At 40.5% G+C, this 16,548-nt stretch overlaps 1 protein-coding gene across 4 annotated transcripts in view; it reads right to left on the bottom strand.

Annotated features, from left to right (window-relative positions):
* The window catches only part of MYO6 (myosin VI), a 66,795-nt gene extending 51,306 nt beyond the window's left edge, over positions 1 to 15,489 (bottom strand). For all 4 annotated transcript variants that reach the window (XM_033143267.1, XM_033143268.1, XM_033143269.1 and 1 more), the window contains exons 1-8: positions 15,373 to 15,489; positions 10,289 to 10,358; positions 8,468 to 8,541; positions 7,466 to 7,595; positions 5,298 to 5,403; positions 4,274 to 4,329; positions 513 to 610; positions 218 to 382 (exon numbers count right to left, since the gene is read on the bottom strand). In XM_033143267.1, the coding sequence (XP_032999158.1) occupies positions 218 to 382; positions 513 to 610; positions 4,274 to 4,329; positions 5,298 to 5,403; positions 7,466 to 7,595; positions 8,468 to 8,541; positions 10,289 to 10,358; positions 15,373 to 15,489 (816 nt within the window). The remainder of the gene's footprint in view (positions 1 to 217; positions 383 to 512; positions 611 to 4,273; positions 4,330 to 5,297; positions 5,404 to 7,465; positions 7,596 to 8,467; positions 8,542 to 10,288; positions 10,359 to 15,372) is intronic.
* Positions 15,490 to 16,548: the final 1,059 nt, after the last annotated feature.

The following is a 16,548-nucleotide window of genomic DNA, read 5'->3' as shown; positions in this document are numbered from 1 at the left end:
AGGTTTAATACAGGGGTAGGCAGCTTCCAGTTGTTGTTGGATTCCCAATTCCCAAGCCAGCAGGGACAATTGCGAGGGATGATGGGAATTGTAGTCCAGCAGCATCTGGATGGCACCACATTGGCAACCCTGGTTTCATGTCTGAATTGAAACAACAACTTCACTGTAAGCATCCTGCAACATGGAGGAAAGTAGGGAGGAAGAACAATCAACTCACTCTAAAATTATCTGGCGAATTTAAATAAAGTTTCTCTCTTATATCTTCAGAGGCTCCAGCACACAGCCTGTAGAAAATATGGTAATTCCTTTCTTCTTTGCCTTGAACGCAGATCCTCGATTTCTCCAGCAGATAATGTGACACAAATCCACCAACTACTGAATTCTAGGAGGGGAAAAATAAAGCTTTTCTGAATGAGGAAATTGTTGTGTTTAACGGGATTTCCCAAATGAGATTACAGAAAGAAAAGGGAAGTTCCTGTGCGTACCAACCATGCACAAAAAAGTACCGATACCTTTTCATTGAAATGGATTTCGACAAATTTTCCAAAGCGACTACTGTTGTTATTACGAACGGTCTTTGCATTTCCAAAGGCTTCTAGAAGGGGGTTGGCTATTAAAATAAGAAGAATCAAATGAAAGTGGCTTAATATGAATTTTTCCATTTGAAGCAAAGGTGAGGGTAATAATTATTTAAAGCACAGAAAAGCAAACACAATTTTTAAATCCCTAAATGTGTTGCTCTCTCAAAGAATTTGAATGAAATTATATTTTGCAAAATGAATTATAGGCAGATCACTTCATCTTGTATATTTATAGATAAAGACACAGTCATTTCTACCCTTCCATCCTTTTTTTCAATACACCATTCAAGAAAGAAACCCTCAAGAAAACTTATAAGGCAAATTAGACTTTGTTCTAGTCCATAAGATGCTTCCCAGAAACGGTCAGCATTATCAGGTGAGCAAAAGCTAGCTTTGGACAGAAAGAAATGCCACACATTCAATGGCTTGTTTAAAGCAACTACAGCTGCATCCCCAAGCACATGAATTACCTCATTCCTTGAGAGAAGGACAATGCACAAGGCTTGCTAGTTGCTTCTGTGATCCCCAGATCAGGGCAACTATCTGATGATAACGGAAAGGACAGCCCTGATCCCATGGCTCGGCTACAAACACAAACAGAGCCACTGGCCTTGCAACAAGCAGGTGCCTGGAATCTTGCCCAGACTATGGCGTTTAAGCTGCACTGCTGCATCACTGGGCCAGCAAAGATTGCACTCCTCCTTCACAAACTAACCGAGCCATCAAAAACAATGCAAAACAGCATAAGCACATGGCCACTTGCGATTGTGGACTGCTCTCCCCAGGGAGGACCCCCCCCCCCCGGCACCATCTTTGTCTAGTTTTAGGCTCCAGGGAAAAGCTTTCTTTTTCACCCTGGATTTGAAGGGTTTTTAAGTATGTTTGGCCTCTTCTAGTGTGGCGGGATCTGTAAGTCCTGTCTTTTATTGGTATAGATGTGGAGGTTTAAAAAAGTTTTTATTCTGTTTATTGCAATTGGTTTTTGTATTTCTACTGAGCCTATGAGTTACTTCCATGAGTAAAGCAACTAATAATTGATACAAAAAAGTAACAGTAGTAGTAGTAGTGGTAGTAGTAGTAGCAGGCTATAGTTTCCCAATGGTAAGGAAATTTTCCATGCGGGGCAGGTACAAAGCACATTAATAGTATTAAGGAGACGCAGGAATCATTAGTACAAAACAAAGCTACTGAAATTGCATATTGCTCATTGCAATATCACCGTAAGGCAGGGATGGGGAACCTGAGGTCCTCAAGATGCTGTTGCACCACAACTCCCATCATTTCTCACCAAGAGACATGATGGCATGTTGTTAAAGGTCCAGCACCAGTGGGGAGGCTCACATGTTCCCCACACATGTTCTATAATTGTCCTGCTTGACCAGACTTCAGCTTACATAGTCTAGCATTTTATTTCCAACAGCAGAGGCTTCTGGGAAATCTTAAGAAATGTATGATATTTATCACTGCCTCTGCTATATCTCCCACCATTTGGCATGTAATATCAAGCCTGAGCAGGGATGTTGCACTCAAGGAACTCCCCATTTAGGTCCCGTCCTCCTCAGATTCACATTACTGCTACACACACACACACGTTTAGCTAACACCACATTTTAAAATTGCCTTTGCCTCAGAAAACATTTATCTGTTTAGTCCCAACAATGTTTTAGGAATTGGGAAGGGGGGGGGGGAGAGGCAGAAGTACAAGCATTAAAAAGGAATTTGGACTTCTGTCTCTAAGGATATTTAAAGAAAACAAAAAGTCAGTACTGATCTTAAAATACCAAAGAAAAGCAAAGATGGTAGCTGACAGCTCTCAACCAACTTTTTAGTTTTCTTGCATGTGTGTGTTTGTTATTTTTTTTATCCTTGATTTGTAACACAGAAAACAATTTGGGTTGGTAGGCGACCTTTCAAGCTATCCAATTTGTCAGGCAAACACACAAAAGAATCACAACAAAGACTCAATGTTTACAAGTACTTCAAATGTGAGAAGAATTTATTTTTTGAAGAGGCTACAAAAAAGGCTTTGTGAACAAGTCCTTCTGTTTTAACAATGCAGCCACACTGCACACATGCATGTTAAGATGTGCAAAAGAAGACGGGTGCAAGTGTGCAGCAGTGGCAGCTGTTCTAGGTAAGATTCCCCCCCAAAAAAACCCCTTTGCAAAAAAACCCTCAAACCTCTAGGTAACAGGGTTCAGGAACTGTGGAGCTTCAAACGCTACGTCCAACTGTCAGCCATGGATTTGGAATGCCTATGTATTTGACTGTTTCTCAGGTCTTTCATCATTCACTAAAGGTGGGCACATTGCTCTCTGTTTGACTCTGGCTAGAAAGCAGGGAGAGAGATGCTCAGTCTAGCCTACCCTTCAGTGCCCCGTTGCAATGTGCCCTTTCACAAAGGCACAAATGGCAGGACTTAGCTTTTTTCTTATGTATCTAAATCTATTTTTCTTTCTGTCCATCTATCTATATCTGACTGCAACATCATATGGGACAATTTTAATTGCCCAGCTGAACAGGAGAACCTTCCTCTCACATGTTATAATGAGCATACTGACTCAGGAATGAAATCAGGCATAAAAGAATTAAGAACTGCAGGATGGTACCGAAACAGAAGATGGGTGGTTCTATCCTTCGCTCTGCGCCATTCTATATTTTTAAGGCTTTGAAAGAGGGATGCAAATTTGGAGAAATTATTTCTCAGAACCCTGCCATGGATTCAAACCTGCCCTTCACAGAAGGGGTGCTTCTCATCTAAGCCACCTTTAGATATTCTCCATGCAGAGAACCTACAGGTGGGAAGGGGAAGTGAGACTGTGCCACTGGCTCCGCTCTCAACGTTCTGCATGGACGGCACTAGCCATGCTCCCTGGACATCCATGTGCCGACAGTTGCTCAAGCATGCCCTTTCCCTATGCAGACTTCTGCATGGACAGCCAGGGCAGGGGTGGGGCATGGCCAGTGGCACATGGCCTTTTACTTCCTTAATCCATGCAGTGTCTACATGTGGATAATGCCTCAGAGAGACTACAGTACAGAAGTGGGGGACCATTTGCAGCCTGGGAGTCATATTCCCTTCTTGTGCAATCTCCCTAGGCTAGTTTCTACACACATTCATACATGGGCATTTTCTGTGCTAGCTCCCAGATCGTGGAATGCTCTCCACAGAGAGGCTCGCCTGGTGCCATCATTACATGTTTTTAGGTGCCAGGCAAAAACATTCCTCTTTACCCAGGCCTACAACTATTAAATAATCTATGGCCTGTGAAAGTGGGGCAGAGTGGACTGTTATTATTGTGATTATTTTACTATTAGGCTGTCTGTCGGTATGTTTTTTATAATATTTTTATCATTGATGTTCTGTAATGTGTTTTTAATGTTGTACACTGCCCTGGGATCTTCTGGTAGAAGGCAGTATATAAATTGAATGAATCAACAACAACAACAACAACAACAACAACAACAACACACCCCTCTCCAGCAAGAAAAGCAAGAGCCAGGATCATAGTTCATATTTGGTATCTTGGTAAGATAACTAGGCATGTTCATTAGTATAATTTCCAATACATGGCCTGTTGTAAGGATGTTATACAACACCACATTTCAAAATGGCAGTGTGATACCTATTTCTTCCACCTCGGCTAGTTATTGTTAATTTATACAAATGAAATTTAAGCATGACAAAGTACCTTCTACAATTCTGTCATCAATATCTTGACCACTTCCATAGGATTCAGTCAAATACCTGTGTGAGAGAAAGAAATGAAATGTAATCAAATATATGTTTTCATATTTATATAACCACCACCACCCCAGGAATAATTATCAAAGAGTGGCTATATAAATTGGATTAAATAAATGTCACCACTTTTGCATTACTTTACTTGAGCAACAACAGACACTGCCATTTCCCTCCCTCCTCCCTGGTTCTGGGCTGCACCCAAAAGTTATGCAAGTGAAAGAATTTTTGTGCAGTCGGGACCTCCAAATTACAGCTACCTTTCCTGGCAGGTGTGGAACTTCCCAGAAGAAATTCTGCGGTGTGGCACCGGGTTGTAGTGGAAGAGTGGAATTGGAAAAATCAGACAGACAAATACAAGGAATTCAGGAAGAATTCCCTGAGGGGTGTGGTGCCTAGGAAAGGGTTTTCAGTGACCTTATGGACCTGCATTTGGTGGGGGGGGGCAGGGTAGAGAGGTTGGGAAAATGTTGCTATATAAGCAGTGTTCACACATGTAACGTTTGGATGGAACCCTAGAATGTATATGTCCTGTGTCTGAAAAACGGATTTTTGTCCTAATATTTTTTATCCAATGAGACAGCATGGCAAATAACTATGGGAAGACCTCAGCTGAAGTTGACCTCTGAGTCCACCACTGATTATCAGCATAGGCAATTTCACAGGCCCATTGGGAATGTTAAATCCATGAACACCATCCCTGAGTTCCTTGGACAAAGGGCAATAAGGAAAAGTAAATTATGAGTGCAATGAAAGAATCACGATGCATATTTTGAAAGCTTGCTGTCACCAGGATGTCTCTGGGACAGATGGGGCTCCCTGTACATAATGGAACCACCTTGGAATTGCCATTCACTCTGTTTTGTGTATCTGAATTACACCCATTAGGAGTTTCAAGATTTCTTAAGAGAGATTAAAACAGCCAGCACACAGTATTTTATTCAATGGTAATGTTTTCAACTAGATATACAAACCGTAAAACAAATTTAGTGTTTTCTGTCTTGCCAGCTCCGGACTCTCCAGACACAATGATCGACTGACTCATCTTGAGTACTTTCATATCACGAAATGCTTTATCGGCTGAAGTAAACATTTAAGAGGACATTAAAATGGATTCATATAAAACAACACAGATCAATGTTTTCATTAGCCTTTTGAACACTATGTAATGTTCTTGTGTAAGCATCATCTAAAGTAATGAAATTGCAATGTTTTGAAGTATTCACCTGAACTTATTTACTGCCTGAGAATTTTTTCCAATACCAACAAGCAATATCATGCTAGACAGACAAATAATGTTACTTTATTTATTTACAACATTTATTTCCCACTTTTATACAACGCAATCTATAAAGTGGCTGACAAATATATGAAATTCATACTTGTTGCTGTTGTTTTTAGGAAAACAAACACGTTAAAGGAACTAGGTCCAAATAGAACGGAAGTAGATAAGTAAAAAGTAAAATGGGAGCTGAAAGAGCCCCCAAGCTACCTGTCTTTAACATGGCACCAAAATGAACAAAAAGTGGGTCAGAAGCAAATGTTGCTTTGGAGGAAACACCACTGAAAGCACCCACCTCACCTCCAATGGAGGAAGCCCACTGGATGATAATCTTGGTTAATGGACAAGCTCACAGAACACATTGCATTAATGTAACCTGGAGACAGCCAATGTATGGACAACTGATTAAGATAGCTGGAGTAGGGTGACCGTGTGGATCTAGGGTGTGATGCATCCACTCCTTAAAAAGCCCACTCTGGATGCAATGGTTTGCAATAACTACCAGCCAGTTACCAATACTCCTTTGGGGGGGAAGGTGGTGGAACAACTTCAGTTGTTCTTGGATGACACTGATTATCTGGATTTATTTCAATCTGGGTTCTAGTTCTGAGACTGAATCAGCCTTGGTAGTGCTTTATGAAGAGAGGGACAGTGTGTGACCTATTTTCCCCACTCAATCTCTCAGTGGCTTTTGATACCATTGACCACAGTATCCTCCTCGATCGACTGTGTGAGATGAGAATTGGAGGCGTTGTATTACAGTGACCCTACTATCTGCACAGTCAAGTCTAGAGTAGCATTAGATGAGTGTTTTTCAACCACCTGTCAGTTCTGTCATGTCCCCAGTGCTACTTAGCATCTAAGAGCCTAAGGGTTCACTTGGGATAATCTGACCACTGTTCTCCATATATTTGTTAACCTCAAGACTGGATTGCTGCAATGCACTCTATGTAGGGATGGCTGTGGCCATGGTTCAGAAGCTCCAGGTAGTGCAGAATGCAGCAGCTATACTGTCGCAACAGCATGCAACACCTTGGCTAAAACATCTGCACTGACTGGTCATATTAACCGTGCCACTTTCAAGGCTCATATACAAAGCCCTGAGCTACCTAAGGACCTTAACATACCTTAAGGACTGCTTGAGCTCTTATATCCCAGCTTGATCACTAAGATCATAGAGGGGAATACTGTTAGTTGACTCCCACGTTACAGAGGCCTGACTGGTCTCTACAAGCCTCCCATTTAGCATCACTGGTCTCATGCTGTGGAACACTCTTCCAGCAAAGATTCAGCAGGTACTGTCACTTTTTAGTTTCAGGCATACCTTGAAGATATTTTTAAGCAGAGAGGCTTGGGCAACTATTTAAATTTTTTGATCAGCCATTTAAACCATTTGGTACTGTTTTATGGTGTTTTATATTTTATTGCATACACTGCTATACACTACCGTGTTACGTTGCACGAATCGGGGATATAAAAATGCTTCTATAAATATATAAGCAAGCAAGCGGCAGCTAGATCATTTTTCTATCAGAGCATACAAAGCAGGCACACCAAAGGACGTTAATGAAAGGCACTTCTGGCTCCAGATGCTATGCAGGCATCCATGAGTGGACCTAATCATGGACTTCCTACCAGCAGTTCTCCCATTTTGTCTCAATTCAGATTCAGTTTAATTAGACTTCCTAAAATCCATTACTAATACCAGGCACCATCTTAGGACACCTTAGTGACAGGAGACAATTAATCATTTTTCTCTGTGTAAAACAAGTGAGAAAACACCCTAATACCATGAGCCAAATAAACCACAACAAAAAAGCATCAGGATTGGAAGCAAAGGCAAAATGGTATACTACTTACCAATTGCATAGACATGCGGGGGCAGTGTCCCAAGTGATCTACCCTGATACTTTTTAATAGCATCTGATGAGTAAAGTTTAGGTATATCAAAGTACGGGTTCACTGCTATCAGGATGTTGGCTACATATGTCTGCCAAAAGAAAACATAAAAGAAAATCCATAACGGTGTTTCATTGATTTGGAATTTCTAGAGAAAGACTCTAGAGATCTACTACAAAATTCAAAATGAGAACGTGACTTTGAGATTCGACTCATGTATCCGTACGGTCAATCTCTCTCTCTTTTTCCCCCCTTGCAGATATCATCGCTTCAAGAGCCACTTGAATTAAGAACCATTTTGAATTCAAAGCATATTTAACAACTGCGTGTGTGTTTTAAAGTTGCATTTGTTAAATGTATAATCTGCAATTAAGAACCGTTTCCAAAATTGTGCCATTATACACCATGCAATGAAATAATAGCAATAATCATAATAACAGCCCAATGCAGACAAAATATGCAACTTAGGTTTTAGGGGGCAGGAGTGCAGAAAGGAGGAAAAATGTATTTGTTATAATTGCGTATCTGTTTCTGGCACCCTTGCAAAAGTTTCTTCCTTCTATTTCACAGCTGTCATTTGCCAAAGCAGATGGTGGGGACTATGTGTCATTTAGTCAGAATTCATTACATGCAATCAGGCAATCTGATAGCTACATAAAAGATTAAGGTGGCCAACTGAGCTAGGAAGGGTCAGAGGTGGCATGTGCTTCTTTTGCTTGGGGGGGGGGGGAATGCATCTTTGCTATTAACATGCCACATTGTTGTTACTGAGGGGAAGAGGGAAAACATTTAGAAAGGGGCTGTGGGGCCATACTTTATAAGCATGGGCCATCTGAGGTAGAGAAACCTTTGCAAGTTTGCCTCTTCACACACAGGTTCCCCTGGATTCTGGAACGTGTCTTGAGCCGTTGTTTGTGACAAACACCTCTACCTGCACATTTTACAAGTTAGTACAGTACTTACATAAATTCTGTCCTTACTGTATCGAACTTTTACATTGTGTAGGAGTGTGGCTTCATTTAAATACATTAGCGAACCTACAAGGAAAGCACAGTGATGTTTTATAACACAGCACACAAACTTGTTCCAGTTTTTATTACCTTTCTTCACCTCCAAGTAGTACACAGAAAACAAAAGCTCTCCCCAGAGAAGCTCACCCGGTGGCTTTAGGTAGCAGGGCAACAACAACCCTCTTCTCCCAGAGCTTTGGCTAATTAAACAATCTATGGCCTTTAAAACTGGGGGGAGGTATTGTTTTGTTTGTTGTTATGCTGTATATTTTTGTGTTTTGTATTTTTTTATTAAATAAAAAATAAATATAGAAATAAACTTCTTTATTTATTTAATAAATAAATAAATAAATATAATAATTATTATAATACATGCGGGCATAATATGTTTAAAATGGTACCTAAACATACATAGTGAGCCCTTGGTGGGACAAAATAAATATGTTCCTCTTTTGGAAACATACCTACAAAACAGCATATCAGCTGAAGTGGCAAGACTGACAGGAAAGATCAGAAATCAGGAAGACCAAATATTTGTGAAAGACTGGAATAACTTTTTAATGGATTTGAGGGACCACTTTAAGCAGGTGAAATCATTGGCAGGAATACAATGGCACTTGTAAAATACCGAACTTTTGATATGATGGATATATAATAGATAGATTTACAGTAAAATATGCAGGAATGAAATTTAGAAATGGAACCCATGGAGGGATGGCAGGAGGTCTGAAGGCTCGAGAGAACCTTGTTCTTTTTGTTTTGTTTTGTTTCTTTTTTTGTGTGTATAATCTTTATGTAAAACTAATTTTAAAAAAATATTATTTAAAAAATGAAAACAGAATGAACCTTACTTTTTGAATGGCTGTAGTATAGGCCACGGTGAGTACAGTGAGAGCCAGGAAGCAGCAGGGAAGCAGCAACAGCACTCTGCTAGAAAACTACCCTAAACCCACATTTTGTGCTCTTGCACAAAAAGCTAGTAATAACTCTTTCAGCAGACTTTCTTCAATCATAGGCGGCAAAGAGCAGTTTGAAATAAAATCTTGGCTGCCCATTTGTTCTCCAGAGATATATTGGGATAGCTTTCATTCTTTTCCCATACTATCTAGCATCTAAAAAATGCCAGTCAAGGACAACACAGCTGCAATTCAGATCAAGGTCTGCGTTGCTTTATTCTATTCGTTATATTTCTGATTAAGTGAGCTATACGTCACAAAAATGTGTTCCCTCTCTGAAAAGCAAACCAGGGTGAACAGAGTTCATGGATTTGCGCATACAGTATCCCCACGCCCCACATTTTCTATGTGCAGAAGGCTGGATCCAGATTTCAACTTCCACAAATACAAAGGCTGCTTCTGCCTGCAGTGTTGATCCAGCAGACAGATCCTGCTGCCAAGAGGAAGGTGTCCTTTGCCAATTCCCCCCCCCTCGACACCTCCTTGCAGTCCTAAGGGACACCTTCCATGCTGTTCTGGAGGGGCTGCAAGAAGAAGAGGAAGCTATCAAAAGTAGCATGCCTCCCTTCTTTGGTAGAATTCCACTTCAAGGATGCTCCCACCAGAGGCAAAGCTTGGTTCTGAGCCAGAGTGATTCAAACTAGGTTTGGGGCTCAAGACCCAAATCACTCTTTCAAGCAGAGTCTGGATCACAGGACAATATGTATCCTGTCTTCAGATAAATATAGCATATGGGTTAACTTTGCAAAAATTAAAGATCTTAATGAGGAAATAAGAACATCTGGCTAGCCAAGCCAGGTTTTACAACTTTCACTTACAATTATCTTCCACATCCTTCTTACTGTCTTCTTCTGCAGGAAAGACTTGGTTGATAGCAGCATGAAAGGTCTGTAATTGAACAAGAAGATAATGTTGGCTTCAGCTATCAACTGAGAAGATATATGAAGAAGCAATTTAAATGAAAGCACTTTGTTTAAAAACTGAGCTGCACGGGGGGGGGGGGGGGGAGAGGGGAGGTTCAGACATACCCAGTCTGTTTTTCTGACACAGAGATTTTCCCAAAATGCTAATACCATTCAAATATCAGAAATACAATAAAATAAATTGGGGAACACTACAGATTGAGGCTACTGCATTTGTGTTAATGGTCATGAGTTCCAACCTAGGAAGTGTAGCAAATATATGGCATCACATGGCTTAGTCCCATCTAGATTGGATTATTGCAATGCTCTCTACTGGGGCTTCATTTGAAGAGTCTTTGGAAACCTCAGTTGAGCCAGTGTGCACCTGCAAGGATGTTGGAGATTACCTTCCTTTGTCCTCCTCAAGCTAGGCAAACCAAGGTATCTTTCTTTGATTTCAAATATCCTGAATATTTCATTTAACTGAGCAGCAAAACTGTTATATTTTGCCTACATCTACATCTGACTTTCCAATTTGTGATGTTGCAGGTTGGGTTAATAAAGACTTTAAATGTAATTCAGTCTTCAGTAACATCCCAGTTAAAACAAACTGCAACCATGACACCACCGTATCAAATATTTTGTCCACTGCGAGTTACGCACCTGACAACAACAGAACTGCTAATCATAACACTTGGTAGGCCCCAAACCCTTCTACTCATACACAAGGTTTTTGAAACTGCCCTTCTCTAGAGCAGCCCCAACACCTCTGGAAGCCCTCCCATAAGGACCTCAGCATGGCACCCCATGGGTGCTAGAAACTGCTACAAGAAAGGGCTAGTGTCCTCTTCCCTTTGTGCAAATTGTACACGTTCCATCAAAGAGAAGAGAGGTGGGAAGTTTATGTGGGTGACATTCTATGCAAACTTGCAATTGGTTGAAATGCAACCAATTTATTTTAAAGAAGCAATTACACATCAATGCAGACATTAAAATAAACATATGGTTCTGCTGAGATCAAAGGAGGATCAGTTTTGTCGAGAAGAAAGCAGACGGCAGAGGGGGATAAAGAGCTCATGCTAAGACATATAGACAGTCGTAATAAACTAGATCCTTTAGCATACTTTTTAAACACATTTCCTAGATTACACATGTATATTTTCAGTGCTTGAGCATGTGTTTTTACTTCTGTGTATCAGTTGCCCCTCTCACCAGGGTACAGCTTTACTGAAAATGGTTTTCAGACACCTCACACCTGAAATTCTTTGAAAAATAATTCTTAAAAAGACATTAGAATTAAAATAATAATAATAAATAAATAATAATAAAATAAATAAAGGGTATCACTGTCATCCACTTAAAAAGTGATATCCAAATAAAAATATTTCACAAGGCTTCACAAGTTGACTTTCAGCACAATTCAGTAAAATTTAGCTATGACCAAGTCCCATTAAAATAAATGGGATTTAAGCTACGAATGAATGTCCCATTCTATCCCATTATCAGAGATCTCTTGATTTCCAAAAACATAACCCTTATCTGCAATGTTGGTCGGGATTCAGCCACCATGTTAATCACATTAATTTTCATGGAGAAAAATGAAGTTTAATTTAATGTAATACCAAAATACCACATGACATTTATATAGCATTTCCAAATTTTCAAGCTGCTTCACTTACATTATCTTGCAGCAATCCTTACAATAACCCCATAAGGTAGATTAGTATTATTTACCTGCAGAAGCAGGACTAATACCAAGAGAATGGCTTGCCTCAGGAGACCTAGTGAACTCACGGTCCTACATGAACTCACAGACACAAAATGGTTCTTAGTGTGGAATGCTCTGGTCTAATTTGAGTGAGGAAAAAGTGTATTAACAGCTAAATAAGGCTCAAATGTGGACAAGCCCATGTCTCATGGCAACACCTTCTGGAAGCCTGCATTTACTGAGAAAGAAATTGGACATATTTACAACACCCTCAACATTTTCTTGAGTCAAAATGAGAGTACCCCTAAACATTTATTTAGAAAAAAGCACTGATTATGCCTGAGGAAAACCCACCAACTTCCTTCTCACCAGACTTCTTCCTTAGGAGATATACCTAGCTTCCCTGGCAGAAGGAAGCCTGTGGCTTCACCTCTTGACCTACAACTAGGATTTCTACCAACCATCAATGAGTTATTGTTTGTTTTGGAGTCTTACATTCCAAATTTAGATATACAAAGGGTAAAGATAAATAAACCTACAACCTATTGATTTTCTGTACATTGTTTACCTGTGCCTCATGGATTCTTTGTGAGTCACGCAACAAGAAGAGTTGCTTTTTTAAAAAAAAAAAAAACACTGCTACAAAATAGCAACCCTCTTCAAAAATAATAACCATATTTATTAATAGCATTACTAACTTCAGGGAACTCTAGACATTATTTTAACCTCTCGCCCTCCAAATGCTGCCAAATTACAACTGCCCAAGCAAGTGTGGTCAATGGACAGAGCTGATGGGTGTTGTAGTTCGACAACTTTTGAAAGGCCCAAGAATCTTCTAGTTGTGTGACTGCAGCTGAAAATGGCAGCTAACTATCTAGCTTCCCCCAGTAACATCTAGTACAACTTGCCTTGTGTTACAATGTCACAACTTCCCACATTTTGCACCACCAACAAACAATGGAAGGTGAGGGAAATCCATATTGTGGTGTCACAGTATGAAGTAAGTTGCACCTTAGGCACTGAGTCAGATTCAAACTTGGTTAGTAAACTTTGGTCCTAATGTAATCAATCGGACTTAAAACTTGCCTAACTTGATCCACTGATTTCAATTGCACCTAAGTATGATGCAGGACACAAATACTTTGCTAGAGTGCCTTTGCCAGTATGCCTCACCCAAGAGGCTCTGCTGCCGTCACCACCACTCCATAGTGATACCTCACTTATGGAACTCCTTCCCATTGGATGTACAACTGGGTCTCTCAATGCTGTCTTTTAGGCAACTTTTAAAGTTGCATTTATTTACTTCGGCTTTTAGAGGAAGTTGAAGTATTAGGGCTGTTTTGAATCCTTGACAGTGTTCTCTGAGGTCACTTAATTTTAATGTTAAATTTAAGGACATTTTAATGTTTTCTGTAGTTCTGTTTTGTGGTTTTATACTACGATGCACACCGTTCTGCAGTCTGCAGATAAAAGGAGGTCCGCTAATAAACTAACAATAATTTATATTATTACTACTACTACTGCCAATATTACTTCCACCATTACAGTAGTACCTCTGGTTACATACTTAATTCGTTCCGGAGGTCTGCTCTTAACCTGAAACTGTTCTTAACCTGAAGCACCACTTTAGCTAATGGGGCCTCCCGCTGCTGCTGCTGCGCCACCAGAGCATGATTTCTGTTCTTATCCTGAAGCAAAGTTCTTATCCTGAAGCGTTATTTCTGGGTTAGCAGAGTATGTAACACAACATTTGCCAAGTATTCTTACAAAGACAATTAGCCATATGAGTAACAATTTCACCGAACAAGTACCTCTTACAAACTAAAATTAAATACATCATGACAGCTAAAGTCTTGTTAATAGATCCATCTTGGCTTTAACATTGAACGAAGTTACCGTATCAATTTAAGTAACAGTGATAACAAAGGTGTAAACCTTCCGGTTTTCTGTGGCCTACATCCACTTTGCCTCTGAAGAGGTGCTGAACCTTAAACAGGCACATCGAAATCATTGCTATGACATTTCTCAATGAGCCTCTTACAGCCGTTGCCTCACAATCCAGCAGACTCTCAAGTATTATTGTCTCCCATGAATGGTGCTTAAACATGCTGAAAAATCCCAACAATTGCTCATACAGCAGCGATTAATCCCAATTTTCTCAAAGAAGTATCCACAATGATTTTATAATGGATAATTTAAGACAGCTTGCCTACACTTTAGGTTCCCTCAGCTAGAGAGCTACATAGATTCATAGAATTGTAGAGTTGGAAGGGATCCTGAGCACCATCTAGTTCAACCTCCATCACTATTGATGCTGCTCTGACCTTCCAAGACATGCTAGTGTCACACTAATGCTTTCAAAATCAAAGGACACTATAAAGCACTGCTCTTCCAGAAAATATAGGTCTTTCACTTGGGTGGGACATAAGATTGACAACAAGAATACATTCAAGATTAAGTTGCCAAAAGGTGCATTATAGTAAAACTTTGTGGCTGCTTGTTATATCTCATAAGAGACAGAAATATACCATATTGGCCTGAATAAGACTTACTTTCCCCCAAATTCCGACCGTGAAAAGTTAAAGTGAGGCTTATATTCGTGATGTTACGGTATGCAGCCAGGAGCGTGGGGCAAACAACGGCAGGAGCGCAGCAAAGCGGCACCCACCCCAAACATAGTCCCCAATCCTCTCCCCCAAGGCTGGGAAGGGAGAGAGCGAGGAAGGGGAAAGGCCATGGCCAATGCAGCATGGCTCCCCCCGCCGCTGCCCAGTATGCAGCCAGGAGCAGCAAGGAATGGAGCGGCTTATATTCGGGTGCGGCTTATATTCGGGCCAATACGGTAGGTTTTCCTGAGGAATGATCAATCACCTGAGAAAATATGGATCTTGACCAACTCACCCAGCCACAACAACTTCCAGTTCAAAACTAGGTACATGATAAGGCAGAAAACTTTGATCAGAGTAGGAAATGCGGAAAAGAAAGCAGTGTATTTAAAAGTCCCCATATAGCATAGTACACATTTCCTACTTCCGCTTTCAGAGGCCTTAACAGAACTGTGTACTTTGGAATACTTCCCCCCCCCCCAACAGCACGCCACAACACAGTTCAAGCCACTGAGTGGAGCTTCAAAGGCAGTTTGGTGTCCCAAGTCATGTGTCACAGGAACAAAGCTGCAAGTAGGATCAATATTCTAAATTACTTGACAAACAGCCTCACCATCATTGCATACACCTCTTCAACTAAAACAATTTCTTGAAAGGTTTATAATCACCTATTTGGAGATACTTACCTTGCCTTTTTGATTTAGAGGTTCAATAGTTAAGGTATCAGGGCCAATATCCACAATCAATCCCATCTGAAACCCATCAGACGTGTGCGGAGCCCAGACAGGCTTTCCGTCCTCCATTTTGAGGAGCTATTTTCTATAGAGAGAAGGGGGGGGGGGAAATGAAGGTAAATCAATCAACCATCCGGTAAGATTCTTTGTACAAGTTTAGCACTGCAGGTATATTCCAAATATTTGCAGGAGGAAAAGGTCTAGCTCAGCCACTTCTTGGGAAAAGTTATACTAACTCAAGAAGCAGGTTCTGATTTCAGTTTCCCAGTTCTCCAAACACAAAAAATAACTGAGTTGAGAAATATTTAACAAATATTTTTGCATTTACCGGAGCTTGAATAATAATAATAATAATAATATTTATTATTTGTACCCCGCCCATCTGGCTGGATTTCCCCAGCCACTCTGGGCGGCTTCCAACAGAAACCAAATACAACAATATCAAACATTAAAAACTTCCCTAAAAAGGGCTGCCTTCAGGTTTTTTCTGAATGTCAGGTAGTTGTTTATTTCCCTGACCTGTGATGGGAGGGCGTTCCACAGGGCGGGCGCCACTACCGAGAAGGCCCTCTGCCTGGTTCCCTGTAGTTTTGCTTCTCGCAGTGAGGGAACAGACAGAAGGCCCTCGGCGCTGGATCTCAGTGTCCGGGCTGAATGATGGGGGTGGAATAATGACTGGACTCCAAATCCCTGATGCTGTAGAGTTGCTAAAACTAAGGAGGTATGAATTTGATCAGTACCCTCAATGAGAGCGCCATGCTGTTTTAAGTAATATTTTCTGAGGAAAGGCTATGGATTGTTCTCACACTTCAAAGACTAAACTTTGTTCCATTTAGCAGCGTAGATCCTATGTCTTTTAAATGTTCCAAGGCTTGGGGTTTTGTTTTGTTTTTTCCTTCCTGTTTACTTGACTTTCAAGACATATGGGCATTACACCCACAACTTTCTCAGTTCTTTTCTCAGGGACTGGAGACAGTAGGCTAACAACCACAAGGCTAATTCTACAATAAGACAGATAGAAGACAGATAGAAAGTGTGGATACAAGTATTGTATTAAAAACCCAATACATTAGGCAGGAGTTATTAAGGTGCAAAAGGTTGAGAATGAAATCCCTAACAGTCTAGTAG

This window comes from Lacerta agilis, chromosome 3, assembly GCF_009819535.1.
Source record: "Lacerta agilis isolate rLacAgi1 chromosome 3, rLacAgi1.pri, whole genome shotgun sequence".
NCBI lineage: Eukaryota > Metazoa > Chordata > Lepidosauria > Squamata > Lacertidae > Lacerta > Lacerta agilis.
The sequence above is the reverse complement of the archived record's forward strand: the minus strand, read 5'-3'. Positions and strand labels throughout refer to the sequence as shown.